This window comes from Argiope bruennichi, chromosome 7, assembly GCF_947563725.1.
Source record: "Argiope bruennichi chromosome 7, qqArgBrue1.1, whole genome shotgun sequence".
NCBI classification, from domain to species: Eukaryota; Metazoa; Arthropoda; class Arachnida; order Araneae; family Araneidae; genus Argiope; species Argiope bruennichi.
The window spans coordinates 15,787,589-15,805,583 of NC_079157.1; the positions used below are offsets into that span (position 1 = coordinate 15,787,589).

General features: G+C 31.2%; 3 protein-coding genes across 4 annotated transcripts in view; 2 read left to right on the forward strand and 1 right to left on the reverse strand.

Annotated features, from left to right (window-relative positions):
• LOC129976379 (serine-protein kinase ATM-like) overlaps positions 1–2,143 on the forward strand; it is a 106,396-nt gene extending 104,253 nt beyond the window's left edge. Inside the window, exon 60 of the mRNA XM_056089911.1 lies at positions 1,960–2,143. Within this exon, the coding sequence (XP_055945886.1) occupies positions 1,960–2,129 (170 nt within the window). The 3' untranslated portion in view covers positions 2,130–2,143. The remainder of the gene's footprint in view (positions 1–1,959) is intronic.
• Positions 2,144–11,078: 8,935 nt separating this feature from the next.
• On the reverse strand, positions 11,079–16,047 carry LOC129976546 (superoxide dismutase [Mn], mitochondrial-like). The gene is made up of 5 exons (XM_056090171.1): positions 15,887–16,047; positions 14,788–14,981; positions 13,123–13,236; positions 11,897–12,076; positions 11,079–11,366 (listed from the first exon to the last, which is right to left on the reverse strand). Exons 1-5 carry the CDS (start codon positions 15,919–15,921, stop codon positions 11,218–11,220), a joined length of 672 nt encoding a protein of 223 aa, XP_055946146.1. The 5' UTR covers positions 15,922–16,047; the 3' UTR covers positions 11,079–11,217.
• A 413-nt stretch (positions 16,048–16,460) lies between these two features.
• The window catches only part of LOC129976544 (pre-mRNA-splicing regulator WTAP-like), a 32,434-nt gene continuing 30,899 nt past the window's right edge, over positions 16,461–17,995 (forward strand). Inside the window, exon 1 of one of the 2 annotated variants that reach the window (XM_056090170.1) lies at positions 16,461–16,582. The gene's annotated coding sequence lies outside the window, so the exon portion shown is untranslated. The remainder of the gene's footprint in view (positions 16,583–17,995) is intronic. The other variant, XM_056090169.1, reaches the window with a different exon arrangement.

A 17,995-nucleotide genomic window follows, 5' to 3' on the forward strand; every position in this document is an offset into this window, starting at 1 on the left:
TTGCTTCCTTTCATTTCAAGATTTGAGTTTTAGTTTATTTTATACATTTTTTCATTCAAAAAATACATAAGGATGCAATTTATTTTAAAAATAATTTTATATATTTGAATATTTAAATATTCCGCCAAACGAATAATTTATAATTACTTTCCATTTATTATCTATATATATGGAATAAATTCAATTTAACTCCATTCTCCAAATTAATTTTTTTTCTTTCATCTTATGATTTCTTTGAATTTATTTGCGTCTTGTTATGTTATAGCTGTAACTTTAAACTTCTTAAACTACTTCTCTAGCAATGGTTCTAGTTTAATTCTCAAATCTCCTTTTTGAGCTATTAAAAAGTCGCCATTTCCTCTTTTGTCTTCTTTTTGCTTATTTATTCTTAGCTGTGAGATTTTGTCATTAAAAAAAATTATAATTCTTTTTTTATCAACGAACTGCATTTTTTTTCATAACTCTACAGTACAAAATCTATTTATCTAACATTATATTGTTACGGAATTTCCGGGGTTCGTTTGGATAGTGGAAGTTATATGGTGTGAAGAACGCTCAATCACCAGGCGGCAGTAGAAAATAAAACAACGACGTTTATTTACACGAAGACACACAGGACAGCACAAAGACGACAACTATATACAGCACAGAAGACGATTATCTTCAGCCGAGACGTGCAGCATACAACAGCATACAAAACAGCATTATACAACAGACTCTACTGCAGACAGTAGAACACAGCTTAGTTCAGCACTAGCTTCACTCCGTCGCTGCTCCGCTTTTCTCTAGAAGGCCAGTTCTTTACTGTCGTTTCCGACTACTCTGCCCTAGCAGCTGCGGCCGCTTCCTTTTATAAGCCTCAGGAGGCGGGGCTTGTTTCTTGTTCTTGCGTACAGCCGACCACCCCGCCACCACTGAACGTAACAGTATCGACAGGATTTGTTGTGGCCGACTGCTATCTTGAGCATTGTCCATCCTTGCATTGACCGATTTGTCAAACTGAGAGTCTCCTCGAGGCAGGAGGCGGGGCTAGACGCCTCTCAACCAATCGGGAACGTTCGATGCGTATCTCCGTTCCTACTGGACGGAACGGAAAATTCTCAATGTTTCGGGTATAATCTAGTTTGTCGCCAAGCTCCGGGACCCTCCGACGCGACACCGGACTCCGTCCAATACCGATGACTGTAAAACATTCTTTCCGATGGTTGGAACCAACTATGCTGGGAAACAGCATTACAGATTCGTAACAATATTATTCTAGTCATCTTTGGCGACCCGTTTCTTAACCCAGATTACTGACTATTTAGACTGATATAATTTATGAAATGCATTGATTTTTAAGAAAAACATTTCATCTTGCTATTTCGTACGACTGAAAAACATAAATTTAATTGAATCAGCTTACTGCAAATTTAAAAAAACTTATATATTACGAAATCAAAATCATACTACAGAATTAATGATTGTTAAAAACATGCAATTTCAGATTTTGATGAATGAGTTTGAATTCAATCATAATATTTAAAAATTTTTGTTACGTTTAGTGCATCAAATTGAAATAAAGATATTATTAAAATTAAGGAAGAATGAGTCATGGGCATTAGTTTTCATTGGCAAGTCATACTGTTACCCACTTGGACACGGTTAAGTTTATTTTTGCGCTCGATTTTCTGTTTGAAATCTGTTTCTTGATTTCATTTTAATCTTCTTTCTTCTCCAAAACGTTTCTAATAATGTTTTGTAGCTCCATTAATTAATTACACGACGCGTTGAATCAATACAACTGTGAAAACGTTCAATGACGCATTCTGAAATTCAATGTTCAATGACACATGTGATTATTTATTTATATTTGACTGTTACCATTCGTCAATAAGTAATAAGAACGATTTCTGTACCATATACGTTGACATTTTATATACATAGATTATATTATATTGCTTGTATTTTTTGTTGTAGAAGTCAATACCTTGGCAGAAAGAGCTTTAATGAGACTCCAGCAGAAACTCCAAGGCTTGGAGGAAGGCGTAGCAATGAGTACAGAAGGTCAAGTCAATCTGCTGATACAGCAAGCAAGAGACCCAAATAACCTTTGTCGAATCTATGCCGGCTGGCAGCCTTATCTATGAAACCTGTGATCTCTGAAATGACATTGTACATAGCATTGTTCATTTAAAATAAAATATATTTTCTAAATATAAATGTTTCTAATTCGTATTGCGTTGACAAGTGAAACAGATTTATATATATTTTGAAGTGATGCGAAATCAGTAGTAGGGAGAAAATTCTAACCTAAGTAGTACTCTTGAAGATTGAGGGGAATGATCAAAAAAAAAAGTAAGCAGGGATCATTACACAATATTTTTTCATTTAAAATACATTGTTACGAAAAATTCGCACAAAATTCGGCTGAAGTGGGTGAAGCAATATAATAGGTTCAATAACAAAAAACAAAGTTTATTCGACATAAACATGTAGACGTCAAAAACACAGCCGAGACAACAACAGCTCTTACAATAAACAGCAGCACGCTAGTAGCTAATTGATAATAAATAATCGTAGCAGCACAAAGCGGTCAGACAAAACTCAGCAGGAAGAGAGGCTTCATACAATTATTCACATTTCGCCAAACGTCTGCTATTTTTCACTATCTACTCGCTTCAACTGAACACGATTGCCGACTTAATACTAAGCAATACTCGAGTCAGCATTGACTGTCCATTGAGCACCCGACTTAATAAACGACTACAGGATCCGGCACACGACATATTCATCTTGCTAATCGCTTGAGCTTCACTCTACTAATTCAATCAACTCAGTCTGTAAAGGTATTTTATAACTTCAAAGACAGAGCAAAGAATGTTCTAAAAAGATCACTTTAAATCGCTTCCTAATAGACATATTGCCAAAATTCCTGGCGATTCCATTTTGTCACTAAATTCATCGCCAAATGGTCGCCAAGTCCGAAGGAGGGTGCGGTCACTGATCCGTCATGCACTCTGCATCCATCAGAGTAATCTGTGAAACTCTTTTCCTTGCGATGGAACTAATTGCGCTGGAAAGCAACATTACGAATTCTTGACATATTTCGTTTTGATTAAATTTTAATATTGCACATACTGCAATTCAAATCATGAATATAAAGTTGATGCTAAAAAAGTAATTTTATAAAATTATATTAATTTCAAATTATATTAAAATTAGATCATTTAAATGTAATGTCACGAGTGGCAGTTTGGCAAATTGGAAACAACTGCATAACTAGGGAAGGACAAGCAGGGCATGTGTCCTGAGGGCCATTACCAGGAGACATAATAATGGGTTGTTACATTCAGAAAAAGCACTTTTTTTTTTCTTTTACTCTTATCTCTAAGACTCTAAAGTGATTCCAGTTAACTGAGGGAAAACAGTTAACTGTCCTTTTTGTAACCCGAGAACCAACTCCACCTAAGTTGCTCAAAACTATTAACCAAAACTTCATTACTGAAATCTGAAGTATTTTTCAAAGATATGGGCCTCAATATGGTGGTGGGGAGATATATTTGACCATCATATGAGCTTTTTAGAAAAAGAGCCATAATGGCAGTCATTAATATGTAACAAGGCTTTTTTTACATTATATTTGGACTTATAGTCTACATATTCATATCAGTAGAACAAACTGATGATAAATTAGGAATAAATATTGCAATTTCCAAAGAGCAGGGAAAAAGAAACTTGATTGTTGGTAAAGTGTAAGAAAAGTCAATCCCAAGTCATAAATGTTTGAAAGTTACTCTTATGTAGATAAAGAAAATAATGTATATGATGTTTTTTTTATTATTATTATTATCTTTACATGTGGGTTTTAATTTATTGATTAAATGTAATGCATGCATTTTATCTAAGTTCTTTAAATATGAGATCCATGAAATATTATTTTTTTTTTATTTTCCTATTATATTAAGCTTTTACAGATATAATTGTTAGAATTTCTTATTTTAATTCTTTTTTAAATTATTATAATGTAATCAAATTTTCTGTGCAAGCTGAGCAAAACTCATACTTCTTCCGATACAATATAAATTTTTTAAAAATATTTTTGTGACTTAACCCTACAATGCCTTTTAGATTTTTTTAAAAAAATATATCCTTATTTAATATTTATTATATAGCTATATCTTCGATTATAAAGGAAAATGCTGTATTTGTTGTCTATGCGCTGGAACTTTTTTGCATCTTTAAATAGAATTTTAAATAATTGAAAAGTTAGTGAAATTTTAAAGTTTTTAATGATCACCTCTGAAAATATAATCACAAAAATAATTTGAAAGAAAATTTATGCTAATTATTAGAATGCTAAAAATTAAATAAGTCCACAAATTAATTATATAAATCACGTAAGTCCAAAAATAGTCAATATAATGTGATATAGATTTCATTATAATAGTAGTACGTCCTGGGGTAAAGTTTCAGGGATAAGGAGAAAGGATCATTCGAATTGTAGCTTTTTTTCTTTTATTAATGGCGGTTATTGTTTTGATATTTGCCCTGAGAGCAATTTTATGAAGTTACGCCTCTGTTTGGCAGCTGATCTCTCTCTGATAGACGAATGCATTTTCTGAAAGATAGGAGACGAGAATTCCGAAGAAATGAAATGTTTATAAAGTACTATTATAGTTCGGACAGGTTAATATGGATTGAATGAATATTTTAACTAAAGAGGCACAAACAAAAATTTATTTACAACAGTTATTTACAAATATTTACAGTTAATAAAACGAAAAGCAACCCTATAAACTAGAGCATCAACGCTTTATTTCTGTGGTGAAAGCTTATGTCAGTTAACAGCTATGCTACACGAGCAATTGCTTTTGTATAGTGGTCATATTACTGGGCTGCACCACAAGGTCCCAGGTTCTATCCCCGATCATCATAGTTGCTACATTGATGACCTCGGACAATGAAACTTCAACCTTCGTACAGCTGTTGTGGCGCCATCTACCCACAGTAAACCAAAGTCGTCTGATTCACTTGACGCAGCAACGCAAAACCGTCAGACTCACTTGACGCAACAGCAATCGCTCACCATAACGCTTGGCGCTACTCAAATGGGTACAGGCGCAATAGACTCAACAGCTAAATACATCACCATTTAACAGCCATATCGTTCGTCTCACCTGCGACTCACTGAAGGGAGAGTCTGTGGTGAAACCTTATAAGCCAGTTAACAGCTACGCTACACGAGCAAATCCCTTTTGTATTGTGGTCATGTTACTGGGCTGCGAACCGCAAGGTCCCAGGTTCTATCCCCACTCATCACAATCCGCCACATTTCACTCACAGAATGAAAAAAGATTAAAAACACTACGCGCTAACACCACTCAGATTTTCGAACAAATTGAGCTGTTTCATGGTCAGAAATGAAGATGGCGATCACGTATTAACCATAGTCAATTAGAAAGTTAACAGCAACTCCTTTTCATTGTCGATTGTACCGAAGTTTTTGGAAAACCGTATTTTCCAGAACAAAGCAAAAATTTCACGACGGCAAATTTCATACTAAGAAGCCGAATTACTTTCACTTTATACAACTTGTAACAATATAGTTTTATTGAACTCCTTCCATTTTCCCTGTGCTTCTAAACAGAGTGTTGTTGGTGAATTTGGTGCAATAATGGAAAGGACCGTTGCTAACTCTTGTAAACTTTGATTCACGCCCGTTTCTTAACTTACTAAAAAGATTAAACTGACATACATTTTTTACTTCTCATCAGAGACGAATTAAAATATAGAAAATATCATGTTTTCTCATGATCAAAACATACATGTTTGATTAGGTTTTTATTATATGTTTGTAATTCAAATGTTTTTAACTCAGTTCTCTACAAGAACTTATTAGTGATTAATTACTTTTATTAATTAGAAATATTAATGCTTTCGACAGTTAGAATAAAATGAAAATCGCTGTATTTTAAAGAAGAGTTTTACAATTAATTTATTACTTATATAGTATTAAAAAATAAATAAAAGCAGTGCCTGAATGACATTCCACTTCCACTATACTCCTGATTTATGCACATAAATATGCTGCGAAGAGAATCTCTGGATTTCTATCTAATTATTAATAATGTAGACATTCTATGTTATGCATATTTGTCTGGATATTGTTAAGAATCTGTAATATTGCTTCCTTGAGCAGTTAGTATCATAATGAGGAAGAGATTTACAAATATTTTAATGGATGCCAGATTAATTACCTCCGGCCTTGACGATAAAGTGAAGGTTCTAGAAACTACTGGAATTTTGGCGATGTATAAATAAGAAGCGAAGAAACGATGTTCTTCTAAAAGTTCCTTTACCTTTGTCTGGAAGACTATAAAAACAATAAAGATAGAGCTGAGAGTCAGTCGAGTCGAATGAATAGTAGTTCCACGAATTCTTTCGCTGGCGTCCTGCATAGGGGTAGCGTGTCTTCCCCGTGATCTGGGCGTTCTGGGTTCGAGTCCCGGTACTGGCATGGTTGTGCTTCCTCCGTTCTATCTGTGAAATGTGTGAATGTGCCCCCCTGTAAAAAGGGGTTGTGCAAGCGAATGAGATGTGTGAGTAGCTAAGACGTACTCTTGGCCCTAGTTGGCGCTACTAAAAACAAGAGACGCTCCCTTGGCTTAAAATTGCCGACTTCGTCAGCGAACTTGTGCATGGCAAGTGCCATTAAAAACAACAACAACAACAGCGAATTCTTTCTTTGGAGTGTTGATTTCTAATGAATTGTCTCTGAATACTTTGTGCTGTTGTGGTTGTTTTATAACGATTTGCTATTTGTGCTTTGTTGATCAATGCAAATGCCGATTACTACTTGTGGGCTACTGTAATCTGTAGTGTGCTGCCCTGTGTTCGTCTCTGCTGTAAATATTTGTCGTTTGTGCACTCGTGTCTTCGTGTAAATAAACGTCGTCGTTGTTTTCTACTGTCGCCTGCTGATTGTGTGTTCTCACACCATATCACTACCACTATCTAAACGAACCCGGCGGCGGTGAGGAAGAAAATCCGTAACAATATAATAAAAATCTGTAATCGTGAAAATAAGTACTCTAAACTGCGAAAAACGCGGGATGCAATAAAAAATGGACTTATTTTAAAACGCCGAAATCGCAATATAAGTAGCTGGAAGGTTAAATTTAGTTGGGGGTTAACGGTTTATTTATTGGTTTAAGGATATGCACACTAAAAATACTTGGAAAAACAAATGGGATTTCTGAAGCAAAATTAAACTTTCATGAAATTGCACTTATATATTAGGAATGCAATAAAGAATTAGTGGTCAACTATATACTTGGTTGATCCATATTTGTTGATAACAATATGTTGTAGAACAAAAGAATAATTATTGATAAATATGTATTACTTCTGAGAATAAAATTCTCATGGGAACCTTTACAATCTGCAGCTTATTTTGTCCGATTTTCATCGTCAGAGAGATAGTATCATTATGGTGTAAAGCACATCTTCCATAGAGAAGGTTTTAATTTTGGTCTGAACCTTTCCAGAATACCAATGGGAATTTTACATCTACTCTTCTTTTTAAGTATTTTGTAGGTAATACTATACAAACTAGCAGTACCCGCAGGGGTGATAATCGGTTTGTCATTAAAATCTGCAAAGGCTTCGAATTTATTTTTTGTTGCTATTGGAATTGGCGAGATTACGTGTTGAGGATTATTAACTCTTGAAAATTTTTGGAAGCAAGTGAGACTAATTTAAAATCTGAGTTATTGCTATTTTGTACGGGTGAGTTGGGCCTTGAATTTGAAATAGAGTTTAAAGTTCCCTTATTTGCGTTAGCTTTTTGATTTTGATTTGACTTGTGTATGGTACACAACTCAAGAGGACAAGAAAGAATTTTCATCTCACCTTCTAGATGAGATGATTCTTGGATCTTTTGTTGTGTAATGAAGTGTAATGGTCTCTTGTTGGATGATGAAGCTCTGGTCTGTCTGTTCTGGTGGGAGAGAGTTCCGTTTGGTGTTTAAGGATCTCATTCCTTAAACATTGCAGTCTTAGGGTGATATCGGTGATTTTTTTTTTGACACTGAGCTAATTGCTCGTGCATAAGTTAATCGGATCGTCCTGGGAGTTCATATAATCCTCGTCTCCTCCCTTTTCAAACATCTCACTCTTGCTATTAGCGCATGCGCAGTTTGAGGCTTTCGCACATGCTCGGATAAGTGCAAAACACAAATACTGCTGTTTTACACATGCACGAATCGTAGTAGGAAAATGCTTAAAATCGCATTTATGAAACACCTTTTTTTTTATTTTGATATGACTTCAATATACTAAAGCCTTCCCCAATTAATGTCTACAAAATGATACAATATCTCCAAAATTAGTTAAGTGTTTCTCGAGTTTTTCTCCTTCTAACATTCAGATGCTTTCAGACTTCATTTTAAACTATGTATAGATGATCGAGATGTTAATACATTCTTGAAATCAATTTCGGTTTTTTTTTAAACTGTAAAATTGACCTTGTGGAGATATTGACAATTAAGATAATTCATTGCTATTAAAACCACTTGGGTGGACTCCCAAAAACTTTCTCACATATTCTCTAGTAAAGCTGCTGTTCCAGAGAACGCCTTTCATGGTAACTGGCGTTCAATAATTACGAAATATTAACCTTTGGCGTAAAAATAGCTTGTTTGTTTGTTTCTTATGGCACTTGCCACTGACAAGCCCGCTGTTACGAAGACAGCGATTTAAGCCTGAGGGGAACGTCTCTTATTTTATAGCAGCGCCAACTAGGGCCAAGAGTACGACTTTGCCACTCACGCATCACTCATTCGCTTGCACAACCCCTTTTTACAGGAGGGCACATTCACACCTCTCACAGATAGAACAACAGAAGAACAACCATGCCCAAACCGGGACTCGAACCCGGGACGCCCAGATCACGGGGAAGACGCGCTACCCCTATGCCAGGACGCCGGAGTAAAAATAGCATTTTTACTGAATCTCTCTTGGCGATTAATCTGCGACATGCGGTTAATAGTATCCGGAAATCGAATTTGTGTTTTAGACGCGTTCTTTCCAACCTACTGAAACAAAATTTTGGCACAGAACTACATTTGTAGTCGCAGAATTCAATGTAATATTTGATATATTTAAGTCATTGCGTTTTTAAGTTATCACGTTTTCTTATTTCTGAAAGTACAGACCGACAGACAGTTAATTCTTTGTTGGTTCTGCCTCAAAATTCGAAAGGTATCCAGACTTTAGACGTTCTGTGTATCGAATTTTATATACCTACATCTCTTCGTTTTGTAGTTATCGTGAGAAATTATATTTGAACAGCCAGATTTCCTCTGAACGGTATTTGCTCAAAATTTGATAAAATCTTCAAATTTGGTATAAAGATCATATACCAAATTTCATCCTTCTAGATCAAAGCATTTTTGAGCTATCTTTGTCACAGACGGATGGACATTTTTAAAGAATGCGTTTTTCGAACTCGGGGAGGGATAAAACGTGGAGATTCGTTAAAATTTCGTGTTCGAATTTTTTGAAGATTACTATATTTTCTCAGTACTTCGTTTAGGAGAAAGTAAAAGCAGTTTAATTAGGTTCACAATATGCAGCTACTGAAATATTTTTTGAGCACAATTCCATAGACCATATTTATAATTTTAATAAATGAGGTTGTTTCGCTTTCATATTTTCCCAATGCAATATAAAATACAAAAAAAAAAAAAATGTAATACATAGTTAGCATAAAGAAATAAACCGGATACTAAAAATTTAGATTTTCATATTTGCATACATAATATATGAAAATAAAAAAATATTTCAAATTTTTTTCGTCATAAATGTTTGATATGTAAACATGACTAACATTTAATCTACAATCAAGTTCGTTCCACACATTTTGAGATTTTGCACTGTCGAAGGTGTTTAATGCACCATTTATATGTTCTTTAAGTTCATTGACTCTTTTCAGCATTCCGGGGTGGGGCTTATTAACGATGTCTTTGGTTAACCCATAAAAACAAGTTACTTTAGGTAAAATCTCGGCGAGGGATTCTGCCAAATAATAAAGGAACCTTTCAATAAACTCAAGTATGGTGGACTAAACACCAACGTGCTGCTTCCGCAGATTGAAATGTTCCCACCAGAGAAATATATTCTATTCTTTCATGTAGTAGCGTAAGTCTCGCGCATGCTCATCAGTTGCAATTCGGGAATCGCATGGAAAAAGAACTGTCGAGCAAATCAAAACTGGACTGATCCATACAAAATAAAAGGGGAGAGAAGAAAAAGTGCGCGTTTCAGTATTATACAATCACGACTGGTATTGTTTCGTTTTTGGAAACTATGATTGCGATCTTTTACTCTTACAATCTATAGAGAGCGGCATTTTAAGATGGAAAAATTAATTAAAAAAACTTTATATTTCCCAAATTTTCTCGGTTTTTATGAAAATTTTTCTAATTTCTTTGCATTTTCCCATTTTTTAAAGACGATTTTTATATTCCCTGTTCTCCAAGTGGCATGGCAACCCTGTTTAGTGAATCCTCTTATTACTTCAATTCTGTATTTATGGGTTTTATTTAAAAACTGTGATACTGTTCAATTAAATCCATAACATTCTCTTAAGTCTTGATCACAGTTTATAGAAAAAAAAATGTTTTACTATGTTTATTCTCAAAATGGTCATTTTACATTATTCATTTTACATACATGACACTTGGATATATTGAAAGTCTGAAGAGTTGCCATGATAATGTAGCCTTCTAAAATTATTTATAAATAATTAATGGTATCTTTAACTTTTATTCTTTCATGAGAAAGCATTAAATAAAATAAATTGTAGCTTATAACACATCCAAAATAATCATTCTTTATTAAAATACTCCTGAAAATAAACTTTTAGGTATAAGAATCATGATTTAAAAATGTTATTTTGATCCTAACTTATGAAACGAAATTTAAGTATTACAGAAAAATTCTTTGATATATATATATATATATATATATATATAGATAGTAAATGTACAATGGGTATGCAGAGTTTCTAACTAAAATTTGGATTATATACGAGATTTATAAGAAAAACAGACATCTAAAAATTTATTAAGAATCACAAAACAAATAAACTTTTTAATGTTACAAATTCTAATATAAACACTTCTGCAGCATTCACAATTTTCATAAAAAATAATATAAATATTCATTTTTAATTTACGAACTCTTGGCCTTTGCAAATCTTTCTCCAATATCTTTCCAGTTAGCAACATTCCATATTGCTTTGACGTAATCAGGTCTCACATTCTTGTATTGCAAGTAATAAGCATGTTCCCAAACATCAATTCCAAATAATGGTACAAGACCTAAAATATAAATAAATAAACGATAAGTCTATATTTCTTGTTAATAGTATACTTTTAATTTATAATGAATATTTCATACTACAAATCAACAGATCATTTCTCATGATACTATTTATAGGAAAGTCACATTCTCTGTTAAACTACATATTGCTCATTCCGCTCCCTTTAACTAAGAAGCTAATGTATATTCCTAAACATCTAAATAATTCATGCAGAAAATGCTGACTGTATGATTTTTTTTCTTTTCTTTGAATTATTTTTGAAAAAGAATCAAAATAACATTTTTGATATATTCCTTTTTAAAAATCTTTTAATGTATATCTAAAAAAAAAAAAAAAAAAAAAAAGTAAAATTATTTATCTAAAGACTTTTTTTTAGATTTAACTTTATTTTACAATTAATTTAAATCTTAATGGTTTCAATCTAATTTAAAAGAAAAAAATCAAAATTTTAAATTATGATTTTTTAATGCAGTTATTTATAAAAAAAACCCATTTTAAATGGAGCAGCAATTAATAGAAATACATTACCTGTTGTAGCTTGCAGAGGATCTTGATTTGCACAAGTAGCAACTTGCAATCTTTTTGTAACAGGATTAAATCCCAACCAAGCCCAGCCTGAGCCTTGTACACCAACAGCAGCAGCACTCATAAGGTTCTTTAAGTTATCTAAACTAGAGAAATCAGATTTGATTGCCTGCAGCAGATCACCTAGAATAAAAAAAAGGAGCTTTAGAAAAATTTTTTAATGATATCCAAACATTTAATTTTAAATATCAAAGTGTTAATGTTATAGATTTAATTGGTCTGTATTTTAAAAATTTATCAGTAATAGCATTACATAAAAATGAATTTAATGTCTCAAATTCTAGACGAATATAAATCAGTCACTAAAACAATGAAAAGTAATTTTGAAAAATTTATTCAAAATTATTGATTAAAATTAAAGAAAAAAATTTATATGAATGTAACATTTGTAATCATTGCAAAGCTTTTTTTTTTTTTTGTGAGTGTGTGTGTGTGTGTAAAAGTATATCATAGTACAAAAGGATTTCTTGTGTCACAACATGTTATGAAGTTGAGGAAAAATATTGGGGGGGGGGGGAAACAGCAATATTTTAATCAAAAAATGTATTTAAAATTTTGAAAAATCCTACATAAGCTGGTAGCTGTAAGTCAAAGATCTATCCTGCAGAGTATTTTAAATAATTTTCCATCATGCATGCTTCATTTTATAAATGGCCTATAAAAATTATGTAATAAATAGCATGTTAATTTCAAAGAACTTCCCACTTCCTCTATCTTGTAAAAAAATTGCTTGAGTTTTTCCTATAATAATTTAACAAAAGTATAGCTAAACATCTCAGTTTTACTTATGAAAATTACTATATCAAAGCGACAATCAAAACAAAATTTTAATTTTTAGCACTTGTTAATATTTACTCATCCAGCAATAAATAATTAACAAATGAAACCATAATGCAACCACTGTCTTAATGAAATCTTGGCATCTTATGGAAAATAGAGCTTTATAACTTGAAGACGGTCAAGTAAACCATAGGCCATAAATATCAAAAAGTATCAAATTTTCTTAGTAGTAACATCCTATAACTAAACCCTTTAGCTATCTAGTTAGAAAATTTACAATGATTTTTTTTTTAATTTACAAGGCACTTTTATTGTTCAAGATATTCTAAAAGATCAACAAATAAAACACATTTGAATAGCAACACTCCGATTTAAATATAAAAAATTACCTTGTGGTTCACCGCCAGATGGACATAAATTTTGCCAAAAAATAGAATGATTTAAATGGCCTCCACCATTAAATTTTAGAGCAGGTCCAAGACTTATTATTGTTGAAACATCACCTAGGGTGAAAACACAATTAAAAAGAAATTAGAACATCCACGGCCTATTTTAACATAACATAAACAGTTTAATATAACATTTAGGTAATATAAGATTTATACCGAGCTTTTAACATTAATATCTTATAAAGCTATTCTAACACAGATGAAAAATGCATTACACATTCATCACTAAAAAAATGGAGCAATGTTTTATTGAATTATTTTCACTAACAAATTATCTAAATAGAAATAATCTTATGTAAATCAGTAAATTTTTTTAATTTCACTGTAATTAAACTTTTCATTACAGTATTAATTGTCTAGATACAAAAAATAACATAGTAAAGTATGTCTATAATAAAAAGAAGCAAAAGTATATCTATAAATCAGATGTTAATGTGATAAATTAAATGTACATGAATGCAATGATTAATAATGTTTATTGATTAACATCATGCAAAAAAATTAATGAAAAATGCTCAAGTAGGATATATAGATTTACATAATATTAATAAAAAATTATTTTCTAGCCACTTAAATTCAAACTTTAAAAAAGCACTTCAATTCCTATGATGCACAGGCCTCTTGTGTTCTATGCCCTACAAGAAACATTTCTTATAGCCTTAATTGTCCAATATTAAGCAGCAGTATTGCAAGAAAATTATGAGCCTAAAACAAATGTTAGCTCACCTAAATTTTAGTTCGGTCTCCTTTTTGAAAGAACTAGAGAACTTAGCAATCGAATTCCAAATTATGGTTTAAAAAGGAAACTTATAAAAGCAGTTACTAAAAAAATGTTTTGCCCAACAATGAAGAAAAATAATAAAGTTATGTCTTATGGACTTGGCACTTTACATACAAATACATAGACAAATCCTTTGTTAGTATTTGTTGGTTTTAATGGCAACCAAAAAGCACCATGAATAAATTTCGCCAATTTAGCAATTTCAATTGTCAAACTATATAATATGTGATTTGCATGTTCAAAATTTTTCATAATCAATAAAAATGCACTTGAGTATTTTAAAATTTGGCAAAATTTTTTCTTGGCACTTTTTGGTTGCTGTTAAAACTAAATTGTACTCCTTTCTCCTCTGAACTCAGTTTTTACTTACATCCCCTTATTGTTCTATTTACCTTAAAGACTTCAATAGGTTCATACCAGAATTGCAAATTGCTTTAAAATGTTTAATCAGCTATATAACCATTCAATATTCATCTGATCTAGACAGAAATGATCCTTTTTAATTGCTGGTCTACACTTCAGCCCTTTCAGCAACTACACTTCAGCCCTTTTTAAAATATATTTTTGGCCATTAATAAGATGCACATTTCGCTCATTTTTTGAGTAAAATAGTCTGTCATGGATGGATTATAAAGTAAAATTAAATAATTTACTTCAACAACAACAAAAAATCTGAAAAAAGAAGTTGGCAAGACTAAATGAAACTGACATTTTGAACTTTTAAAATTTACAAATAGATACATAAAAAATTATCAACAATATATGAAATACAAATGGAAATATTTTTATCTCTTTAATATCATTATCAATAAAAGCAAATAAACCTTTAGCTGTAGCTTCTGCCAATTTTTCCTCAGCTACATTTAAATTGTTAACATATGCAGCATGATGTTTAGAATGATGCAATTTCATTATGTCTGCAGAAATTGTTGGCTCTAATGCTCCATAGTCATAAGGAAGATCAGGTAGAGTATGCTTATTAAGAGCCCAGCTAATTTGTGGATTGAAAACTCGAGCACTGTGGAAGGAAAGATAAGTTATGAAAACAATACATGCAAATATATAGTTTTTAAATGAAATTTATTATTAGTAAACAAATTTTTAAACAAAAAATCTTAAATAAAAACAAACTTACTACTAATAAAATTATCATGCAATAATTTTTATAGCCCCTAACAACTTTTGCATGAGAAACATTTTTAAATAATTACCATCATGAAAATGTTTCACCTGTTTACTATATGTAATGTTTCCTTACAATACTTTAAATAAAATTGCAGCATTTTTTTTCTCTCTCTATTAAGTCAGGACTATTTCTATTTCACCGAAAGTTAAGTTGCATTGAATCTTCAGCAAAATAGATTTAATAATATTAAAATGACAAGATTTGCCTTTTCATACTATTCGTGGGTTTGACTTATATTACTAAAATTTCGGATTTCTAATTCAATGGAGTCAGGTTTTGGTTCTAGTGTAGATTGCCTTCGATTGGCAACAAATTTCAAGGATGAAGCAATACTTCTGGTTTCCAGAATGTTTTTTCTTCCCTGACGTTACTGTTGGGTTACCGACCAAAATTAACCACTCTTGGCGTGAAAAAAAATTGCCAAAAAATCAAGGAGCACCCAATTGTAAATTTTTACCCAAGTTTTTAATTAGCTTAGAAGGTATTGAAAGATTAACTTGAGATGTGAAATCACGCAGAAACTACATGCGCACAGTAAATATTGCAAGAATTACTTTCTCTTATTTTAAGTAGCCCTTTAAATAAAATGAACTTTTCAATCATTTTCAAAATTTCATTAAAAAGTTTGCATAATTAACGCTAAAAATCAATATTTAAAAGTAAAACATTTGTTTTAAGTTAAAAAGAGATTTATTTTAAAATAAAATTTTTAGTTTTCGATAGAATAAAAGACTGACCTCTTAAAAGTGCGCATCAAGTTATTTACTATCATACTTTATAAATTTCCGAATTCACGGTACCACTTCAACACACTATTAATAAGCAGACTAATATAACCGATGATAGAAATGGAAAGTTCCGAAAACTTCATTGAAGTTGCCACTCTTCGAAATCAATATAGAGATTATTTCATCTTCAATCGCCCTATTTGCACAGTAAGTAAAAAATGAGATAAAAGTTTAGAGGCCGAAACGCAGAATACATTTCTGTGTTTACATCACTTACTTCAAATAATTTATATAACGATTAATTACTTCAATTATTTAATCTAATTGATGTCAGGCCTTTTAACTGTCCTATAGTATAGTAATGTTGATAATTAGCTTAATTTTAAGAATAGCATGTAAGGCCATGCATTAAATATCGCCTCGAAGCATGCGATGAACAAAATTTTTAAAGTATTCAGTCATAGAATAGCATTTAAACTCTATTAATTAAGAATTTATTCAGTAGATATGACGATCTTCTGCGTCTGCAATATTAACTTCAGTTCATCATAAATGAATATCAATTTAATTCATTCAGTGAAATCTGGCAACAACTATAAATATTCTTTAATGAGAAGAGAAGAGTTATGTTTTGGAGAAAATAATATTCGGGATTTCCCCAGAAAACTTTTATTTGTTATGGTATTGAAATCGCTTTTGAAATTCGTAAGTATTTTAAACATTCTGTTTCAGTTGTGATAAAGGATTGTGATTTTTAACCTCTGAGTTATTGTTTTTATTTTGGAGTTTCTATTTCTCACCCAAATTGCTTAACAAAATGGCTCCTATCCTGACCTCCTAGTTTCACTTCGTAAATTAATCTGCCGATTTAATTGAAGTGAGTGTCACCTGATAGAATAAATACTTTTAAAGCGCAATTCTGTATGTTCCGGAATATAGTTAATTTTAGACTATTTTTTCATGGAAATAACTGAATTTTGAAATTCTAATCCATGTTCTATTAGAAGCATTCAAGATGTATATATAGTTTTGCAATCTATTTAAGAATTGTAATTTTATTGACTGCTTTATATAATTTTTTATTTATTAATTCACTTTGGAAAAACAGTGTATTTTGCATGTATGTGCTGATATTTTTTATTGAAGCAACAATATTTGTATAAATAACTGACATAATTGATAATAAATAACATAATTTTACTCAGCTATTTTAATTAGGAAGTTTTACGATATATGAATCCGTAATATTATTTGAGAAATTCTTATCTAATAGCAAACAAGCGTCGTCGTTTCCTTTTTCTTTTTTTTTCCTCTCTCTCTCTCTTTTTTAGTCCCCTTAGGAGAGAATTTCCAAACAAATAGAATTGTATGAATATATTTTTTTAAAAAATTACATTAACCGAAATGCTATTGGAGATATTATTATTGCATGCCTTAAAATGACATATTTACATTATATGAAGTTTTTAATGACATACAAAAATAGCTTATTTTGATGGATTTAGTATTTAATTATTGTATGAAATTAATTTGTAAGAGTTTATTTTTTAACAAAATCTTTTTATTGGATTAAATAAGTGATCTATTTGCAAGCAAAAGTATAATTTAAATTTAAAAATCTCTGTTCTTTCTCTAAATTTGTTCATTGACTAGATTAAATTCCTAAGATAACATATCACTGTTATTTTCAGTTCTCGAAATCGTAGGTTTTTCATTATATTGATTGTTATACAAATAAAGATGCAAATAGCTGTAAGTTATTTTTTAATCATTCAGATATACTTTAATAATAATAACATAAATTTAATTAATATCTTTAGGAAAAGTTTAATGATGCCAAGCATATCAAAATAATTAATAATATAATAATTACAGTAGTTGAATTCTAAACTTTGTATTTTTTAATGTCATGCAATTGTCTGTTTAGTTCTTGTCTTATACCATCTACTGCTAACAATTTTGGAAGTACAACCTTAATATGTCATCATGCAATAAATTATTCAATTATAAATATAAGTTATGGAAGGGGAAAATGATTCTAAAAATATGTATCAAAATCCTTTATTATGCTATATGTTGACCTAAGAAGTTGACATAGAAAATTTATTATTGATGAAT

Bases quoted from the DNA above. Each gene is read 5' to 3' on its own strand.
- LOC129976546 (XM_056090171.1), bottom strand. From the start codon at position 15,921: ATGATAGTAAATAACTTGATGCGCACTTTTAAGAG. The intron at 14,982-15,886 runs GTCAGTCTTTTA...TTCCTTCCACAG, and splicing joins TTGATGCGCACTTTTAAGAG to TGCTCGAGTTTTCAATCCAC. The intron at 12,077-13,122 runs GTAATTTTTTAT...TTTTTATTCTAG, and splicing joins ATCTGGCGGTGAACCACAAG to GTGATCTGCTGCAGGCAATC.